The sequence below is a fragment of the Enoplosus armatus genome, chromosome 9 (assembly GCF_043641665.1).
Source record: "Enoplosus armatus isolate fEnoArm2 chromosome 9, fEnoArm2.hap1, whole genome shotgun sequence".
NCBI lineage: Eukaryota > Metazoa > Chordata > Actinopteri > Centrarchiformes > Enoplosidae > Enoplosus > Enoplosus armatus.
The window spans coordinates 25,557,613-25,579,829 of NC_092188.1; the positions used below are offsets into that span (position 1 = coordinate 25,557,613).

At 42.8% G+C, this 22,217-nt stretch overlaps 1 protein-coding gene across 1 annotated transcript in view; it reads right to left on the reverse strand.

Moving 5' to 3' along the window:
* The window catches only part of LOC139290805 (oxysterol-binding protein-related protein 10-like), a 73,150-nt gene extending 55,928 nt beyond the window's left edge, over positions 1-17,222 (reverse strand). Inside the window, exons 1-4 of the mRNA XM_070912668.1 lie at positions 17,178-17,222; positions 16,786-17,057; positions 12,928-13,106; positions 8,223-8,302 (exon numbers count right to left, since the gene is read on the reverse strand). Of these exons, the coding sequence (XP_070768769.1) occupies positions 8,223-8,302; positions 12,928-13,106; positions 16,786-17,057; positions 17,178-17,222 (576 nt within the window). The remainder of the gene's footprint in view (positions 1-8,222; positions 8,303-12,927; positions 13,107-16,785; positions 17,058-17,177) is intronic.
* Positions 17,223-22,217: the final 4,995 nt, after the last annotated feature.

A 22,217-nucleotide genomic window follows, 5' to 3' on the forward strand; every position in this document is an offset into this window, starting at 1 on the left:
CTTCTCAACTGACACTGAGGACACTGGGTGAATAGACATAATGCGTTTATGACACCCTGATACAACTGCGTTTAGCAAGGTGTACAGCAGAAGATACACATACAGTATAACTCATAAAGAAACTAGCTCACGCCAAGGCTTAATTGGGAAGTTACTAATACTCCCTTGGGACCTTTTAAAGTTGACAAGATTGATATCATATATGTTGTAAATACTCATATGGGACAAGTTATTTGGACAAAACAGAATCACATGTGAGAAGGGAAAAGTCGTGTCTATGTCATTGGGAAATGATTCTTTGTTTTGTACTCTGGGTAACGGAAACATGGTCCAACCATGGAATGGGAAAAACTCTCCCTGTCAGTTCTCATCACTCCCTGCTCCCTCAGCATAGCCTTTTCCTCTATATTTGCACTGCTCTGTCTTCCGTCTCATCCCATCTTTTCACAACCTTGACATATTATAATATAACTGCCTCTTTGTTCCCAGACATTCCTTTCTTATCTGTCCTGAAATGCATCTGCTTAAGCCTTGCGTTTGAGTGGCGTGCTTCTGATTATTCAGCGTGATTCATTAAACTTTGGAACGTTCTGACTGATCTCTGCTTCTCGTCATTCTGGTCTCCGAACTCACTGCTTCCAGAAATCAACTCTTGAGGGTCAAGCCAGCATCTGATGGAATAATCACTGTCGACAGCTGCCACCCTCTTTCTGTTGTCATGTAAACTTGATGTGCTAGATGAAGCTGTTGAGCAGTGCTTGTTGAAAGTGTCGTCCACATACTAGTTGTAGTTCTGTACTTGGCTACTTATGTACTTAGGTACTTGGTCGAGGTTAGGCAAAGATCCTGGTCATAGTTAAAAGAAACGGACTGTCTGGCATTATTCACATGACCCCAAGAGTTTACTTATTAGGGAAAAAAGGTAAACATAGGTTGTTGTGGTTGTAGTGTTTTAACAGATGACCAATACTGTTGGTAAGGACCCTCTCTTGAAAGGACAGAAATACAAACACAGGATATATATATGTATGCTGGCTAAGATGCAGACATATAAAGAGACTCAAGTATGTATTTCCATGCATTGCCTATCACACCCAGACACTCTCACACATACAAACACACAGCCTCACTCACATGTCGCTCGCAAGGGAGGGTGAGTCATCAGTGCTTGTTGATGAAGAAGCAAGAGAAGAGTTATTACAAGATGCAATGCTATCACAGTTCAAACCATGTAAGCAAACACACACACACACACACACACACACACACACTGCCTCAGATACAATACACTCAAACTCTTCCTTTCATTATTAGCAGCTTAAACATTTGGTACTTGTGTGTGTGTGTGGTTCTCAGAAGGGAACAATGATGCTAGACTACACACAGAATAACATACCGTTCTTTATCTCGTATAAATTGTTTTACATTCTGTCACATAATGTATGCATCTCTGTTAGCCACATCATAAGTCTGATTACATCCATCTTAGTTGTCTTGCGATACATACAAATCACCCTGATTTGAACCTGCTCCAGTCCAGAGGGTGGCGGTAATGTGCCCGACGCTGTTTGGTAACAACCAAAAATCCCAGAATAACTGCAGTACAACAATCCAAAATGGGTGAGTTACATGGGGGGACTAATGAGCGAGACAATGTTGAATAGCTATCCCATTTGCCCCAGACGCATGAGGCGGCCTGTGTTAGGCCACATTCAGCCCTGCGTGAAAATTCTTTCATTTGAATGGGGGCAGTCCGCCATGCGGGTTCAGACAAAACGCGGGGTTGTCCAGCAAAAAAGCTGAACCAGGTTGCTGCAATGCAATGCGATGTCATCCAGCAAGGCGCTGCGTTGACCAATCACATACATGCAAGCGCACATTCCTTGTTGATTACTGTGTATGAATGTCATATTTCTACTGTTTACCTTGCAACTGTCACGACGAAAGATAAAATAACTTTTTTATACAAACAGTTGTGCCGTTTTTGGCACCTGATACGCCTTTAAACATAATCTGTTACTCAAACTGGAACGTAGGGCTGTTCAGACTGAGTGCCCGCTTTTCAAAGCTCGGAGGAAGTTTAAGAAATAAATGAAACTTCATGTTTGAAATATCCATGATGCAAAGGGTAATAATTTACCTTGTTTGCAGTATGAGTGTTCTGACCCTGGGTCATATTTGTTTTGATGATGTGATGTGGCAGACCTCTCCCTCCTCCCTCTCTCGAAGTGTGTGTATGTGTGTGATTGGTGTGTTCGAACGGATTGCTGCTGCAGGATTGGACCAGTGGATGACATCAGCCTTTCTCTTCATCTCTTCCACTGACAACAATACACCAGCCATTGGTGTGTGTATATGGTATTGTCTAATTCTGATTTCGACTGTGTTTGTTTGAGTACTCTTAGGATTTGTTTGGTCACTGTAAATAATTGTGCACCTAATAGCAGTTTGGTAGGAGTGAGAAGCCCTTTTGTTGTTTCTGTTGTTTGCTGTGGATGGCTCTCTCTTGTTTTTGGATTAGGAGTTTAGGTTTAAGAATTGTCATTTGTTGAAATGTTTTTTTGTTAGGGAAGTTTTAGGGTTTTGATTAGTGAACTTTTGTTTGTTGTTCTGGGCATTGCTTAACTCTGAAGTTAATAAACTGCTATTTTTGAAATTTGAAAATACTGCGCAGCTGGCCTCTCTTGGGAGTGGGAGAGTGGGGAGTCGCACATCATGTTATGTCTCAGGTTCCCCTCGACTGGGGACATAATATGAGATATCCTGTCAACAGCTTTAGAGACATCAATTTTACGACGGACGTCTAATAGAAAAATGCTTTTTTAAACTGCAGGAGTTTTTTGTTGTTGTTGCAGTGCTGCGGTTGGCCACTGGGGCAAACGTTATGTTTCTTGTCTTGGTGAGACACTTTGTCTTAAAGTCAAGATGAAATGAAAAAAGTCCTCTTTAACACTTTTAGATCACATCCCCAAGTCATATTATGCACCTATTTAACAATAAATGTCAAAAAAGACAAAAAAATCTATTTCTTTTTATTCTTATATCAAAATCCAATCATGTTTTTTGGTGTAAAACAAAATATGACGTGTGCTTACATAAGCTTGAACCAGTTTCAACCAATACTATCATGACATCCACCCATCTTCAACTTTTAGCGGTACAGAGCGAAGATTCGTGAGTTAGCTAGCTAGCAACAGCATGGTACTTCGGATATGACGCGTCCGCTTTTCATCATTCAAGTCAAATTCCTCTCAACATTATGTCCCGCCTACCTATCCTGTTTCACGACGGAAGCTAGATGCTCTCAAAATGCTGTTTCATCTCGACCTTAAACTAACCTAAGTCTGACCTACCATACTGTGTCCCCCACAGGTATAATATCCAGCCTTTCTATGTTTCTGAGGATACTCTCCAGGTGCCCGAGAAAGGGCAGACTTTGTATCGTTTCTGCTGGGAGCAATCCCTTTCATAAAAAAAAAAAATGTATCCTTCATGTGCTTCGTATGTGTTTTTCCTTTCACTGCTCTGTAACAAAGCAAATCACAGGAGAGGGAAACGAGACAGCCATACCCCCACCTCTCACTCTGCAACCCTGCCCGTCTCCCACCCTGCTGACACAACTGGAGAGTGGAATGTTGCTGGAGGATTTATTGCTTTATAATAGTGTGGTAGTTAGCTACAGTGGAGATGTAATAATCACACAAGCAGAAAAAGGAGATGCACCAGTACATCTCACAGCGTGTTTGTTGAAACGCGTAAAGCCACCCACGACGGCGTTGTCCTGACAGGTGACCTCTTGCGATTGTGCAAACAACAACTGTTGCCTGTCAGAAGCAAAGGTGCCCATTGACCCATTCCACTGTGATGTGATCTCCGTAGATCTGCCAGCCAGCCTTGTCAAACAGCTGATTGAGCTGTCATGTAATAATAACAATGAGTTTTGGTTTAGAGCAAGAGTGGGCAACCCAAAGGTGACAGTGGGTGCTTAAAAACCTGATGATTGAGTACTCCAATACAGGTTCAGGCTAGATGTTACTGATGTTACTTAATTAAAACCCCTGTCTGTCATTCTTCTCAGCTCTATCTTTTACAAGAAAAACACATGGAATAAAGTAGTTATACTATATGCATCACCGTATTTATCATTAGATGTCTGAGAAAACTTTTTTGACCTGTTGTGAATGATCAAACAGCAGATGAATATGTCTTGGCCTCTCTCTCTCTCTCTTTCTTTGCATTTAGAAGACCTGGCTCAGTTAACTGGGGGGAAACAAGCAAAAGCACACTCCAACATCTTCACTGAATGACTCATCACATGCACAAAAGGCAGGCTGATGAGCTGCTCCCTGAACCTAAATGCACACTGAAGAGCCAGTAGTCAGGCTGACAAATCAATTCTTCAACTTGAGCTCATATGTAGGCCACTAAGAAAACTTTGGCACTGATGCAGAAAGTGTATTATTAGTCCTGCAAGAGGCGACAGCCATGCTAGCGGCATGTGGGGCTGTACGTAGGCACAGCAGTGCTTGATGTAATTGGTAGCAACAGCGTGAGACCATGCTCACAAAGTGAAGCTAACAAACTGATGTTAAGCAGGTATAATGTTTAAATGGCAAAAATCTTGATCTGTTGATGGCACTAGATAAAAGGTCAAAGGATCATGGAGGGGAACGTGAACGTGAAAGTCAGTAGGATTCACTGTCTGGGAACCATGAACGTCTGTATCAAATTTTGTGCACAGTGTAAGTGAAAATTTTGACCTGCTGGTGGAACGACAGGAAAAGTCAAAGGATCACCAAAGTCATTAAAATGCAACCCCTAGGCACCATGGGTATCTGTATATCATTTACAATCATTAGTCATCATGAATTGCAAAATTCAAAATCTCGTGCCGAATTACAAAAAACGATTACATGGAGCCGCCACCCTGTGAGGCCCACCACCTGCAGGTATAGGAATTGGGGTTGGGTGAACTGCAAGCCGAGCGGCAGGCAAAGACTGGGTCTTAGGCGTGCTGACCCCCAGCATCATAGATTGGTTCTAGGGACGTGGAATGTCACCTCACTGCTTATGCACTAAGCGGCAGTTCGGAGTACCCAGTCTTCTTGGAGTCTCTGGGTGGCGTCCTGGAAAGGGTGCCACCTCTATAGTTCTGCTGGAAGACTTCAACGCTCACATGGGCGATGATGGAGAAACCTGGAGGGGGGTGATTGGGAGGAATGGCCTGCCTGATCTGAACCTGAGCGGTGCTCTGTTATTGGACTAGTCATGGATTGGCTGTAATGATTGAGCATAGGGTTTTCATAAGTGCACCTGGTACCAGAATCAGAATCAGAAATACTTTATTGATCCCCAGGGGGAAATTGTAGAACACCCTAGGTCAAAGATCGATGATCGACTTTATGGTCGTATCATCAGATCTACAGCTGTATGTCTTGGACACTGGTGAAGAGAGGAGCAGAGCTGTCAACTGATCACCACCTAGTGGTGAGCTGGCAGGGGAGGCTGCCAGACAGATCTGGTAAACCCAAATGTATAGTGAGGGTGAACTGGGAACGTCTGGCTTAGGCCCCTGTCCGCGAGGTCTTCAACTCCCACCTCCAGAAGAATTTTTCGTGCATCACCAGGGAAGTTCGGGACATGGAATCTGAGTGGGCCATGTTTAGAGCCTCCATTGTGGAGACTGCTGCTAGGAGTTGTGGCCAGAAGGTTGTCAGTGCCCGTCAGGGGCTTGTGGTTCCTAGAATCTCCAAAAATCGAATAGGAGCCAGAGCCTTCAGCTATCAAGCTCCTCTCCTGTGGAATCAGCTCCCAGATGGGTCCAGGAGGCAGACATACTACTTTTAAGAATAGGCTTAAAACTTTGCTTTTTGAGAGCGCTTATAGTTAGGGCTGGCTCAGGCCTGCCTGGACCAGCCCCTAGTTATGCTTCTATAGGCCTAGACTGCTGGGGGACTTCCCATGATGCACTGAGCTTTCCTCCTCTCCCTCTCCATCTTTACACATTCATCTCCCTCCAATGCATGTTACTAACTTTATATCTTCCCCGGAGTTTCTTTGTGCTTTGTCGTCTCGCAGGTTCCTGTGGATCGTGGTCCTGGTTCGCCTGGGCGACACAGGCTTGACTCTCATTGCTACAATTATTATTATTAGTCATAGTTCTGTTATTATTAAAGTTGTTATTGCTACTATTAGTCATATTTCAGTTATTATTACAGCTGTAACTACTGTTATTAGTCTGTCTGTGTCTCTCTCTCTCTCTCTCTCTCTCTCTCTCTCTCTCTCTCTCTCTCTCTCCAACCCAACCAGTCAAAGCAGATGACCCCCCACCTAGAGTCTGGTTCTGCGGGTGCTGCTTTAAAGGAAGTTTTTCCTTGCCACTGTTGCCAAGTGCTTGCTCATGTTGGGAACTGCTGGGTCTCTGTAATAACATTATAAAGAGTCGGCCTAGACCTGCTCTATTTGTAAAGTGTCATGAGAGGACTTTTGTTGTGATTTGACATTCAAAATTGAATTGAATTGAATTGAATCCTCTGTGGAGGAGGCAGAGTTTGAAGACACGGGGGAAGCTCCATCCATATCTTTGGCAGAGGTCGCTGAGATAGTCAAGAAGCTCCTCGGCATGAGATTTGCCCTGAGATGCTGAAGGCTCTGGATATTGTTGGGCTGTGTTGGCCGACAAGCCTCCTCAGTGTTGCATGGAGGTCTGGGACAGTGCCTGTGGAGTGGCAGACCAGGGTGGTGGTTCCCATTTTTAAAAAGGGGGACAGGAGTTTGTGCTCTAATTATCTCTGGGTATCACACTGCTCAGCCTCCCTGGGAAAGTTTACTCCGACCGATTGTCGAACCTCAGATGCAGGAGGAACAATGCTGAATCTGCCCTGGCCCTGTAACAGTGGACCAGCTCTTTACCCTCTTGTCCCCCAGAGAGTATAGGGTACCAGGGCCATTGCGATGAGGTCCTTATGTAATTGAGAGCTGTGTCTGTATATATATATAAGCTGCAGTTCAGCTGAACCTGTGCTCCCTTTGAGTGGGCGGCATGGTTAGCACTGTCGCACGGGAGGTAGAGCAGGGTAGAGCAGGTTGGGGGTTCGAACCCCAGCCCCCCCCCCCCCCCCCCCGTCATGTCGAAGTGTCCTTGAGCAAGACACTGAACCCTAAGTTGCTCCCGATGGAGGCCAGCATGGTCGCCATCAGTGAGTGAATGGGTGAATGGGTGAATGAGACTTAGCTGTAAAGCGCTTTGGGAACCGTGAAGATTGAAAAGCGCTATATAAGTGAGATCATTTACCATTTGACAAAGCAATCAGGTCCAGTTTAGCATACAGCTGCGTTTTAAACCCCTGCAAGCTCAGGTTTAGCTAGACCCATTAGTCAGTTGCTAAATGACAGAGCAACTGCCTTGTGGTTTCCAAACATACCAGTCTGCCAGACATTATAACAACAGCAGCAACAGGAAAATGTACATTAGAAAATTCATATTTCTGAAGTTACTGACAGAGTGTATTTACCTAAACCTGGCGCATTTTGGTGAAAGCCCAGGCAGGAGCACTTTAAACTAACCAAGATGTGCAAAAAGGAATTAGGCTGGATTTACTGTGTGTGAATAGAACTGAACCGATGTTGCTGTTTGGAGGCTTTCAGCAGTGAGATGAAGCCAGGGCGAAATTGGATAATTTGGTGTAGTTAGAAAGCAACAGCATCAAAAGCACACAGCTTGTGTGTATTTCTGCGGCTCATCCACTTAGAAGAGACAAAATGCTCTAATCTTTTAATGTCACTGCACACATCACAACCAAGAGTGAGCATTACCTTTAATGTACCAGGAAGTGTAAAATAGTGGCAGGGTGCACAAACCATTAGTGACATTGCTGTTGGTTCAGCTGTTTGAGAAAAGTAGCACTGAAAGGCTGAACAAGATGAACTTGGTGGTAATGAGCAGTTGGACCAGAACATATGGTGGATGGAAATGTAGTCCAGCTCCATTATGTCCACAAACCAAACCTGTCTGCCTGGCCACGCACTTCCCTGTACATTTGGAAGAGCTGTAATCCGATAAGGAGGCAGAGAAGAGAAGAGGATGGAGTCTTGATATCAATGCACAGTTTAAGGTCATAAGGTGCTCACCTTTGTTTTGCATGATTGCTTTGTGGGCATTTGTCTGTCACAGTTTGTGTGTGTCTGTGTCTGTGTGTGTGTGTGTGTGTGTGTATACATACCTTGGTGTTGCTGTCAGAGTGGCGTCGGGAACACAGCTGTAGTTGAGTCATCCATAACTCTTGCTGCTGAGCATCCAGTGCTAACAGGAAAAAGAGCACAGAGACACATTGTCAATGTGAGTGTTTCCTGCCGTGAGACAGCCGTCTGTCCCTGAACCAGGAAATAACCTACACGTTGAACGTTACGCCAGTTATTGTCAGTGCGTCTACTGTGGGGAGGTTCTGCTGTTATTCTATATTTTTCTAATTGTCAACAAATTTCATGAAAAGATCCAAAACTGGCAACGAACTGATCATACTAACAAGTATCCAAAGCCAGATATATAGAGCTCCATTGGTGTCCTAAAAAGCCCACATCAATGAATCAGACTGTGGGTGAAATCTTCCTCATTACCGTTACCTGGCCCACATTACCATCCTGCCCACCCTCTTTAATAACAATAAACTTTAATTATGCACCACTCTTCAAGTAAAAGTTACAGTGCTCTACCTGGTTCAACCAGGTAGATTGTAGGACTGCAATAAAAAATAAAATCAAGCAATTACAATCATGGAAGACTAAAATGAAAATCAAATAAGTAATACAAAAAAAAGCAATAACATTAAACAAATAAGACAAGGTGGAAGAAAAATGGTTAGTTTGCATTAATAAAAACGTTTCAATAAAAGATCCGAGAACTGATTTAAAAGATGTCACTGATTCTGCGAGCCTTAGATCCTCAGGCAGCGAGTTCCAGAGCTGAGGGGCCCCGACTACAAAAGCCACCGGTCACCTTTAGTTTTGAGCCGGGACCCCGCTGCCCTGGCTCATACGGAGGCTGCAATTCAGCAACATAACTGGGAGCTAAACCATGAAGCGCTTTAAAAGGTAATCAGTAACATTTTCAAATCAATTCTGAAAACTGACTGGTAAACAAGTAAAGGGAGGCTAAAACGGGAGAGATATGATTTCTTGTTGCAAGCCAAGCGGCTGCATTTTGTAACAGCTGGAGGCGTGACAGGTTTTTGGCTTAACCCTGAATAGAATTAATTACAATAATCTAACCAAGTGTGCTTTTCCCCCCGGTGAATGTTTGTTTGGTCGGCCGATGAAGTTAAGGTGCGGGACAAGACGTGTGTCCATTTCTGTAAATTAGATGAGAGGGAGACTTCAGCAGGACAGCTGTTGGTTCAAGTCTGTGGCTCTTTTAGAGAGTTGTTTTTGTGCTAACAATATATCTTTGTTTAACCCCACTGGAGATGAAGGGGCAACAGAGGACCACCCAGAGCGCTCAACGCCTTTTCACTCTGCTCATAAAAAACGCATATCTCAAAAACAAAAAAAATGTACATAGTTCAAATAACGTTATTTGCATTGAGAAATATTTTGTTCATGTTTCTACATTTAGAATTACTTTGGTCCAGAGACCGGAGGGACTTTTTCATAGTTCTAAGAACAGTTGGAGGGCCACCAACGCGCTGCAAGAACCGGGAACGATCATAGTTCTTATAACGGCATATTGAGGCATCTCTTCTGTGTAGATACTCACCTCTGATCAACGTTTCATAACAGCAGCAGTGCCCATGGCAGACAGATATTTGACCAAAGTTACATTTTGTGAGTATGTAGGTCTGTAGTGAACTGTATTGTATTGTACCTTCGTTTCTTTAATGTTTATGCATGTACCATGTAACAACCCTGGAAGACTTGGTCTCCCTCTTCACTGTGTGCAGAGTTGCTGACATTCACACTTAATTCCCCTGCGCTAAAAGACAAATGACAAGCACACTCTGCAGCACAGCGTCAGCAATCACTCCAGTGCCCCTTCAAAGAAAAGTACTGACCTGAAGGCTACCTCGTGCTATGCTAACAGAGAGTCTCCCTCTTGTGCTGCTGAGTGTTATACTTTGCTTTCCTTTCCATCAGGGAGCAAAGCTACAACTTGAACGTCAAAGAGTTATGTTATTGAGATGCTAATGAGTGGGAGGGACAATACCATTGATGCATTACAAAATTCCCATCTGTGGCCATTTTGCATTGTTGAGAGAAATTCACATGGGAATGCTTCAAAACATACCATGCAATTTTCGATTTAATTTCATCAAGGTATTGTCCACAATCCTAAGGGCTGGCTAGTATGCTGACATCTACCCTCAAACCGGGGGCACTTAAAATATACCGCATGCTCGTAGACGCGCACATGCACACACGCGCATGTATGTGCACGCCCCATAGGCATTTTCATAAGGATGGGGACAATTATTTCAGCGATTAGCACACCTACCAAGCGCATCTTTCAACACCATGGACGTCTGAACGCAGCATTTTCTTTTCCGGGGACTTGACGAAGGAAAGAGTAAGCCTCCTGGAGCTCCTCAGAAAAGACCTGTCAACCATCTAAATTCCTTCCTCGAGATGTAAAGGAACATGTATAGTAAGTGAACAAGTGAGTGAATCCAGCTTGTGAATGAGCACATGTAGCTGCAATAATGCCAAGAGAGCAAAACTATGGAGGATGAGCAACTCCGTTCAAACAGCCAGAATTTGGGAATGATAGCTGGATTTAAGATAAGAGGTAAAATAATCTTGTATTAATCCATCAGCAGGGACGTTTCCATTGTTCCAGCAGCATACAGGATAGTGCAATAGAGACATAAGTACAAAATCAAGATATAATAAATAAAAACAATAAGGACTGTTATCATAAAAAAAGCTCATAGAGGTGTGGGTTTTGCACCATTTGTTGTACATTCAGAGTATGTGGATTGTCCATTCCGGTGTGCGTGGTCTACTGGGAGCAGGTCTGATTGTAAAGCCTGACTGCAGCCGGGAGGAAAGACCAGCGGTACCTCTCCTTCACACACCGCGGGTGAAGCAGCCTGTCACTGAAGGAGCTGCCCAGTGCTGCCAGAGTGTCCTGCATGGGGTGGGACATGTTCTCCCTCAGGGATGATAGCTTAGCCATCATCCGCCTTTCTCCCACCACTTCCACTGAGTCCAGGGGGCGCATCCCAGAACAGAGCTGTCCTTCTTAATCAATCTGTCTAGTTTCTTCCTGTCAGCAGCTGAGATGCTGCTGCCCCAGCAGACCACTCCATAAAAGATGGCTGATGCCACCACAGAGTCAAAGAAGGTCTTCAGGAGTGGCCCCTGCACTCCAAAAGACCTGAGTCTCCTGAGCAGATAGAGTCTGCTCTGGCCCTTCTTGTACAGTGCAATTATGTTGTCAGTCCAGTCCAGTTTATTGTTCAGGTGAACACCCAGGTACTTATAAGATTTCACCATCTCAATGTTCATTCCCTGGATGTTCACTGGTGTGGGAGGGGTGCATTTGCACCGGCAGAAGTCCACCACCATCTCTTTGGTTTTCCCTGTGTTGATGTGGAGGCGGTTCCGGCGGTACCAGTCCACAAAGTCCTGGGTTGGTTCTCTGTATTCCCTGTTGCCCCCATCTGTGATGAGGCCGACAATTGCAGAGTCATCAGAGAACTTCTGAAGGTAGCAGTTGGTAGAGTTGTGTGTGAACTCTGCAGTGCAGAGCGACATCTCAAAACCAAGCACCAACCTCCGGTTCTGAAAAGTGAAGCCAATGCGGAAGTGCCTTAAACCTGCATTCTTTCTAATGGCCAGCAGGAGGCGACTCCACTGGTTGCAAAAAGAAGTTCTGCAAAGACGTCCAAAATGTCAAACTCGAGGCTTCAAAACGCTAGTCCACAAACCAATGGGTGAAGTCACAGTGGCTACGTCCACTTGCTCAGAACGCTACAGAAATCAACCTGCAAAGACTTAAAACTTGCTTGAAAAAGCAATCTATCACAGGTTGATGACTGCTTTTTCTTCAAAGTTCTGTCAGCATGACACTACTCTAGTTGCAAGGAGGAACTATTTTTAAAGCTTCAGTCATGCAAACTATTCTCCACTCCTGAAATGTGATTTCCTTATGTTAATGTTGGTATGTATGCTGGGAGGAAGGTGCACATTCCTCTCGCTCATCTGATCAACATTTATAAGATCTGTGAACTTGTGATGTGATGTGAGAAATGCTTGTTCACTTGTTTAGTCTTTCTGCTTACGCAGGGTTTTTTTTTGTGGGAGGAGGACTTTAACTCCCTGACCCTTTAAGAAGGAATACATTTCCCCCTTAAAATGAATTGGTGGGTAACTGCTTTCTATTTTAATGTTAGTCATTTCCAAAGAAGGGAATGTTTACTTGTCAATCAATCAACAACAATCTTCACTAATAATGCGTATGTTTTGATTATGCTTCTTCTATTTTTGCCCAAAGTATTGAGTGTCATTTAGCTCCAATTGAGGGGAGATCGATGTCACCTGGCACTAATTCCAGAGATCCTGCCTGATTGGCCATAGACAGCAGTTGACCAGGGTAAAGACTGTGGAAGACAACAAACTGTGACGGTTTTTCCTACTAAATATCTACAGAGGACCCTGAGTGACAAACCTAATCAAATGGTTTATGTTTTTTCCTTTTTGTGGCCAGTCTGAAAAAATGTCCTTTGTTTGAAAAATCAACGCCTGCATGCTGGTCCATCCTTCCCACTCACACTACTAACCATCCTCAAGTACAACAGAGTGTCCACTTCTGTGGTATAATAAAATTCCAAATTTACATTAAGCTTGTCACAGTGTATATAGTTGTATAATATCCATCCTCTGGATTTCAACAAGCAAGAGTTTTCATAATAGTTCATGAAGACATTCTCTTACCTCTGAGTTTGTAGGAATCCCCTGTAGTGGATTGAATGGTAAACATGTAGGGAAACTCATCGCCGGAGATCACCATTGCCCCAAGGAGAGGCAGAGACCCTCGGGGAGGATGCTGGCTTTTACTGACTTCATTCAGATAATATTGGAGTTGACCGACCTCTGGGTCCAGTACAAAATATCTGTCGGAGAGAGAAATAAGGAGACGGTTGAAAAAAGGAACATGAGATGGAAAGATTGGGACAGAGCAACTGGCAAAAAGGTCGGACAGAGAGGGCCAAACTCAAAAAGTAAAAAGATAAAGTGATATTTGACTGTCTCTTAGCACAAAATTAAGATTTTAGGTGCCACTTGCCTGATATCAGACAGAACTGTCAACTTGTTACACTCCATTTCCATCTTCAGTCTGACGTTGCCTTCACTCAACCCAACCGATTTCCGTGGGGAATGGGGATTCGCCACAGTCAATCACAGCTGTCAATCATGACGTTTCACCCCCTTTTTATAGCACCAAATAACTACTTAAAACCAAACTTGTCAGAAAAGTTAACACTTGAACAAGCATCAGCGTGATAAGAACTACCCTAAAATGACAAAAAGCATCTTTTGGAAAAATATATTTGACTATTTGACTTGATTTTTTAGTTTGGCCAGCCACCAGGGGGCGATCGAGATGTTTTGGCTTCACTTTTGGGGAGCTGTCATGTCGTCCATCTTCATATACAGTGTATGGGCTGAACAGTTAGGCTACATCCAGCTTTCGTTTTAGGTAGTTCATAACAATTTGCTGTTAGCTTAATGAGCACACTATGGCTAAGACATACCCGTGCTGCACTGGCAAACAAAGCGGTTGAAAATGTCAGTTTTCTGCAAGTTTTTGCTTGTTGAACAGGTGTTTTGATAAATTACTCTTATTGGCTTTGTACTCACTAAGGTTTAGACTTACAGTAACGAGCATAGTTGTCATCAACTCGTCATTTGTTCAAAATGCCTAACTATGACCTCATGTAACCTATAACCTTTAAAAACCGAGTTGCTGTGGGAATTATGACTGTTGTCTGCCACAAGCAAAGGAAAAAGTAGTGAGCCATAGTTATAAACTCACAGAGCTTCAAAGGTAGGCAACAAAGTGTGTGAATTAGACACAGAAGACTGTTCATTTCCAATTTCCTCAACATTGGTTTGAATGAATGTTCCCTTATCTTGAGTATTTATTCTTATAATGATGACAACAAAGAATCCCTAAACTTAACAAAGAAGTTGTTTTTAGCTAAAGCCTAGATCTTTCCCGAACTTGAACTAAGTAGTTTTAGTTTCCTGAACATAACCTTAACCAGTATTACATGATTAGTCAATTGACAGAAAATGAATCATCAAATATTTAGATAAAATCAATGAAGTCACTTTTTAAGCAAAAATGCCATTTAATGGTTCCAACCTCAAATATGATATGATATTTTCCGTGTACACATGAATTGGCAGCCCTAAAGCAAACATGAAGCATTTTTGTAGTGGTGATTTGGTGCAGAATTAAATACAGTTTTTCTCAATTGGTTAGGCCCAATCTCTAGACAATCCATGACTTCAAAATCTTTACATACAATTTTAAAAACTCACATCCAACAGTAGAAAACATCTAACTTCTGTGTCCAGTTCAAACTTTGCCCTCTGACAACACACACAAGCTGTCAAAAACAGTGTTTTGAATTACTGTAATTCCTCCACTGTGTGACAAACATGTCATATAGTATGCCAACAAAATGTTTAGAATAGGTTTTCAGAGAAATCATTTGGAACTTTGTAAAATCACAGTGCTATCCAGATAAAAGGGCAGATATTCATCCATCAACATGCAACGCTTATTCAAACTAATCAGTATATCTCAAAGAAACCATTTCAATACCAACATTGATGCCGAAAAGGCCTTTGATAAAGTTAACTGGACATACCTTTACATTACGCTAGAGAGATTTAGTTTGGGTGAGTGGTCAATTCAATAGATCAAATCTCTCTATAAGTCACCATCTACATGTTCAGGGGGACACAAGACAAGGATGTCTTCTCTCTCCATTATTGTTTGCCATTTTCATTGATCCCCTTGCAGCTGCAATACGCCAACACAACTGTATTACAGGTATACAAACAAGATATTTTCACCACAAAATCCGTTTATATGCAGACAACATCCTTTTATCCATAACAAACCCCTCAACGCCGCAGAAGTCTTTAAACTCATACGCACTCTACATTTTTAAATTTCAGATTACTCCATAAACTGGTTAGCACTGTTGCACGGGAAGAAAAGCTGGTTAGAGCGGTTTGGGGGTTCGGGGTTGCCCCCGTCATGTCGAAGTGTCCTTGAGCAAGACACTGAACCCTAAGTTATGGAGTGTATATAGTATGCTTTGTGTGTCACCCTCTGTCTGTCTTTATATCTGTGTAGTCCTTATTTAAGGTTTTGTCAATTTGCACCAATATAAAAACGGAAAGAAAAAAAAGAAAAGAAACATAAAGCTGCTGTGCAGGTCTAGCAATCAAACTGAAGAAGACTTCCAAAGACTACGTTGTTAATAAAGAAGGTGCGTTTGGCAGCCATACTGAAAGCAGCTATGACTCTCGGGCATATATTGTCTTGTCACAGCAAATAACAACAACTAAATCCCCAATGACAGACTGAGAACAACAATAAAGTCACAAGTGCGGTGATACAAATACAAGATACGTCGTCTCTCTAGGCTCAGCTCGCTCTGACAGAACGCAAAATGACAGCACAGATCAGGGCTTTGTAAAGAATGGAGATATTCATAGCATATTCAAACACGCATACACAACCTGCTGACGCACACTAGTGTACACACATTCACACACATACACTCAAACTCTAGTTTCTCTAATGTCTCTGAGTGCATGAGTCGAGTACAGTAGTGTGTGTGTGTGTGTGTGTGTGAGCGTGTGTGTGTGTGTGTAAGTAAGTATACACTGTCAGAGTGTGATCATGGAGCTCATTACACGTTTGGATGCTTTTCCTATCGATCCACTGGGACAGCGAGAGAGTGAGAGAGAGGGGGGAAGCAGAGAGAGCCGAGGAGGAGGGGTATTGAGATGCAGGAGAGGAGAGCAGGGCTTTCCTTATCCTGGATGACTCATTCAGCGTTTCTGGGACTCCCACCCCCACACATTTCACCTCTCACTGAGGAGATGTTTTAACAGAACGAATGGAAGGAAGCACATACAGATGAATGAGTGGAAAGATTTCCCACAGATTTTGTGGGACGCTGCCCCAAGTTGGTTGGTGACGCGACCTCAAAAGCTGACATTGACGTTGAATTCAGAGAGATACACTGCATTTGTCTTGTTTTTATATGACTTCTCTAACCACACACAGAGAGATTGGGGGTGGGGGTTAAGTCAATTGATTCAATAAAATATAATAAATTGAAAAGGCTTTGAAAAAGTTTTGCTTTTAGACCTTTGTGCATGGATTCTCCTTCTTGAGAAATACTGTTTTACAAAAATATAAGTGGACACATGGCCCTCTTTGGGGTCCTCACACTAATGGATTGTCAGCAACAAGAAACATTTACGAGAGAAGATCATCAAGATCATCAAATGCTTAACAAATCCATCTAGTGGAACACTATTGTAATGTATATTAGGAATGTCACGGTCACAAACGCCCCAAACTGCTCAGATCCGAAGAATAAGATTAAAACGACATAAACTACAGCGTCAACATTTCTGATCTCCAAATCCCCAAACAAAACTAACTACAGCTGAACATGTCACGTAGCACAAGTTGAGTGTGTGACGTAATGAATCACAGCACACTACGTCTGTCATTGTGTCAGCCCGGTGACCTACCTGCTCTGCCAGCCCTGGAGCAGGTTGGTGTATTTCTTCAGGACCCCCTCCAGGTGCCGCCTGCTGCGGGCGGTTTTCTGGTGCGAGGGGCCTGACCCTGCGCCGCCGTCCCCGGTCCCGGACCCCACTCGGTGGTCCGTTGCGGACGGGCCGTGGTGCTGGCCGCCCCGCTGCTCGTGCCTCCAAACGGGGCTCTCCGGACGCGCTGACCGGTTCATGCTGCTGCTGCTGCTGCTGCTGCCGCTGCCGCCTGGGGCTGCTTCGTTTCCACTCTGAAGTGAGAATGCTCTTCAGCGTTAAACAAGAGGAGAAAGATCTGCACACAAAGGTTTACTGCGATATTTTGGCAAAGCGACGAGAGAGTGAGAAACAGGAGACAAGTGGGGCTTCACTCCATTCCAGCCTGCTCCGGCACTGTTGACAGAGTGGAGGTACATCTCGACTAATTTACTGCGGTGCTCTCTCTCTCTCTCTCTCTCTCTCTCTCTGACGTTATTGCGTTTTTTTATTTTGGAAATCCCGGGTTGGTCACTCCCCCCACCCCCCACCACCCCCACCCCCTATCGCGGGATACTCCCCCTTCAGCCACAGGGAATCAATAATGCAGTAAAACCTTAGAGAACATCACAGGCTGAGAGCATCCAAACTGTGGGCTGTAATTCCAATAATATTAGAAATAACAGATAGCTCGAAAATAGCAGGAAGTGTTATGCACGGATAGGCCTATTTTATTTTCAACATGTATAGCCTATTTGTCTCCTAATTCCCAAACATGTAGGTTTGGACATTTGGAGACTGGTGCTGATTATCAGCCAGATGATGAAATACATGCCAGGTGTTTCCTCTGGTGCCCAGAGTCTTCATTAGGTTGATAAACAGGCCTGTCACAATTGAGGTATTTATTTAATATATTATTTCTAATTTTGCTTTTCTTCCTTTTTGCACTTGTGTCTTTTTTTTGAGTAATGACTTTATGGGTTTTTTTTTAATTGAAGCAAGAACATATTGCAAGAATGCAGAAAGAAATCTAACATATTGCAATAGAATTGCAGTTATTTTTGTTTGTTTTTAAATTATTTCTAATGGGATGAATAAATACACATTCTGCACAACTGAACAACTTTATTGACTTCATTTAGGATGCTCGTGGCCAGAGGGAAGGAGCTATTCCTGAGCCTCTCACACCCCATTTACACCCGGTATTAAAATGCAATCTGTGTCCGGACACGTTATCCAGATAAGGAAAACCGTTAAAATGTTAATGCAAGGTGTAAATGCGACGTTATCGGAACGTGATCGGATCTGCCTGACCACATCTGGAGGTGGTCTGGCTCGCGCTGTGTTCAGATCTTAGGTAGGTTGGCGTCCGTACCTACGTCACCGTACCGCTCTGACCTCAGTGGGCCCCTCTCCTGCAGAACAGTCACAGCAGGCGATTTTTAACATCTTTCATTGTGAGTATATATATGTATATATATACACACGTATATATATATATATATATATATATATATATATATAAATATGATTTTTTTTTCAAACGTACAACAAATTTTAACAGACCACTTTAGAACATTGGACACAGATTATGGAGTTAATTGTACATTTTAAACTGTTGGAGCTCTTTAACATTACAAACTATAAAGTGTCACAACCGCTGTCAAGGTCCTGATCCTGCGACGGCCATGATTGCAGGAGCTGTCCATTGGTATTTGACTCCTCCTCATTACTCATTGTCGCAGAGTGCAGGATTTCATTATCAAAGTTCCTGCATAAAGCCCTATTCCACAAACGCAACATGTCACCCACATGCCAGACATGGCTCCCATCCCGCGTCACCACATGCTGCAAGTTTTGGGGCCATTTTTTCATGCACACCCAAAAACACATAGCTCTGTTCTGAACTGTGTCACATTTTGTTTGCTTTTAATAACACCAGACCCCTGCACCATAGTCTAAAATAGGACGGACAGATTTATACAACTGATCTAGGTTTTTAGGACAGCTCCCAGTGCCCTACCTGCAGAGTCTGTAAAAACTTTCATTCATTCTTCAAAGGTAAGATGGTCATCTAGAGTAACTCCTAAGTATTTGTAATGCTCAGCGTACGTGACATTTAAACCGTCAATAACTTGAAGTCACTCTCCCTTCTTCCTGAAATGCATAACCCGAGTTTTATCTTTATCTTCAATCTCCATTCGCCACACCAACAGTGCACAATATTCAACAAACTCTGAAAATCATTTTCAGTCTTTTCAATATAATGATACATTGAATTAAATAACAATAAATACATGTTTTCATACATATGCGTTTTCTCATGTTGGCTCACTCATTTAGATTTATGTGCGTGGACAAGTGCTGAAATAATAAAAACTGCTATTCAAATTGTCGACAATTTCAAGGTATTTCTTAATCATTAAATGCCAAACACTTCCTTGTTTTACTTTGTCCAATGTGAATGTCTTCTGGTTTTCTCTCTTTTCTCTGTTGTCATTGTTATCTGAATACCAATGGGTTTTAATACATTTGAAGACGTCCCCTCTGAGAAATGATGGACAATTTAGTTATATTTTTTTGGCATTTCATAGGTTAAACAATAACAATTAATCGATAATGATTATTTTCATAATAATCGTTAGCTGCAGCCCTTGTGTGGATGAATTATAGTATGACCAGTTGCATATAACATTGATATTGATGTTGTCATCTTGATGAATATAAATTTGGCCTTTAAAGTGGGTGAGGCTTTGGCCCCTGTTCTCATCTGGCATTAACATGCGTCCTCGGTGAGCCGATCAAAGACGGACAGCTCTAATACCAGGAGTGAACGCACCCAAGACGCATTGAGGACACATTGAGATCCAATCGCTCAGACCACATTCGGAGGTGGTCTGGGCCACATACGGTCGCATTCTTTTCGCAGTATGTGCGCAAAAGCGTCCTGGGCCACATTGAAGGGCTGCCTACTCAGCTGACATCCTCTGTGTAAGCAAAGTACGCACTCATTTGCATTAACTCGTGGAACAACAAGAGGAAGCCACAACAATGAGCAAAATAAATTCTTGCGGATGTAGTGCACACAAAACACGCTGCCTGATGTCCTCTGGCTGCTCTGGAAAGTGAGATCTGATCACAAAGTGGTCACTCGAGACACATGTTAATGCCAGGTGTGTACAGGGCCTCTGACACAGCAGATTTGATCCGCCAGTGCTCTTGCATGCTTCATCACGCTTCTAATGTCCGCTGCTCCCTCTCATTCCCCCTCCAGCGTCTTGTCTGACTCTATCCATCCTCTACTTTATTCTGGTCCTTTACTTTATTCTGGTCTCTTTACTTTATTCTGGTCACTGCACTGTTGTTATTTATCTTATCTTGTTTTTATTTTTATTCTTATTCTTATTTTAGCTTTTATATTCTACTTATTTGTTATCAAAACAATAGCACCTTCAGACCACAGCAAATTCCTTGTAATGTATGTTACTTGGCAATAAACAGTTTCTGATTCTGATTCTGATTCTGATTTCCAGGTTCCCTCTGTTCACAGCAGTCTATCGGATTTGTTTCAAGGGATAGCCGGTCTGAGATATGATCTCCTGCAGTGCAACCCAGAATACATGCAATCACCCAGTAGGTCCCACAGGGGGCTGCTGGGGGGATTCATTCAACATGCTCACGCCAAGATCACTTTCGCGTCACTGATACTGTCAAAACCCTAAAACCCAACAGCTTTATCTTTGGACTGACACCTCTATGATTCTGAAATTCTACCGTGGGCTCTGTACAGATATTGTAGGTTTTGGAAATCAACCTTACCCTGCACGTAAAAGCCAATGTCCTTTATTGATTCAAGTAAAACTGATATGGACAAAAAGAAACAAAAGACAGGAATTGATGAAAAATGGTCTCAGTCTCAAAATGCAGGGAGAAGTCAGATCTGACTTCCAGACTGAGGTGTAATGCAACAAAGCAGATATGACTTTTGATGCCACACAGCCAGTCTTAGATATTTTTGACAGTCCTGCTGCCCATATGGCTGCAACTTATGGTATCTGTCCAAGCCAGTCTCTGGTTTGAAGGATTTCCCTATCAGCTATCAAGAAAAAAAAGCTTTAAGCTCTATCTGTTGATAATAACAAAGCATATTCTCAACCTTCAGAAACTACAAGCAAACAGTGATACCCTTTGCAGTATCGGTAGACTGCAGCGTGCATACACCCAGTGATTTACGAGCACTACTTATTAAGCCATTTAAAGGTTAACTCTGGGCATAAACAGAGAATTTTAACCATATTGCAAGGTGATGAGAATTATGTTTTTTTTTTATCCATTAACTTCCGTGCTTGCTTACATCGAATATGAAGGGGTTTCATTGATGTACTGTGTGTCTGAGACCAGGTGGGAAGTGTGACAATATCATTGAGTGCATTTCAAAATTTCTATATTCATTTTTAATCTTTTCCAAGATTAGGTTGGATGTTGGATGGCCTGTACTCTCTCTCTCTCCTTTTACTCTAATTTCAGGAAGAAATGTGCCTCGTGATAGAGATGAGCACACTACTGGTTTTAGATAAAATTCTGTGTCAGACGTCTGCTTACATTTGGATATTAACTCTCAGGAATTCATTTTAGGGTGTAGGAAAACATAAGCCTAGGTACCTAAGTGTTTTAGGTACTTACAGCCTTTGGGATCCTTGATTGTATTGTAAATAAATATCTGTCTGGTATCACAAATCTCTTAAAGCTCACTTATATGGCGCTTTTCAACCTTCACGGTTCCCAAAGCCCTTTACAGATCAGTTCTCATTCACCTATTCGCTCACTCACGGGAGCAACTTAGGGGTCTTGTCACACAACGTAAAAATGTTTGTTCTTCTAACTCGTGTCAGTGCCTAAGGCGGCATGGTGGAACAGTGGGGTCTTACTCAAGGACCGGGGATCGAACCCCCAACCTGCTCTAACCAGCTTTTGACTCAGCACCCAACTGAATCATACTGTTGCAGAGGACTATTTGCATATACTTCTCATTTCTAAATGTATGCTACTTTTCTACCCTTGAATGGGAGCACATGTAACTAAATACGTCTGAGAGATCATCCGTGTAAACTAAAAATGTGGAGTGAGTCCAGGATGGAATATTATTCATTTTCGATTTTGCAGATTCAGCCAAAACTGTGATGTGAGTGAAAACATGACAGATGCTCAACAGTATCAGGCTCTTGAAGGCAAAAACATTTGTTGTCACATATTCTTGTGGCTCTTGTAAAATCATTAAAAAAAAAGAGAGCATTTCTTGTAACTGATGAAGAGCATCTGAAGTTTAGTCTGGAAGTGGTATCGCTGTACGACCCATACTCCAGTCCAGCTGGTGGCGGAATGGTAGTCCCCACGGCTGGTGACTCAGAGTAAGACACAGAGGAAGGAATAGGAAT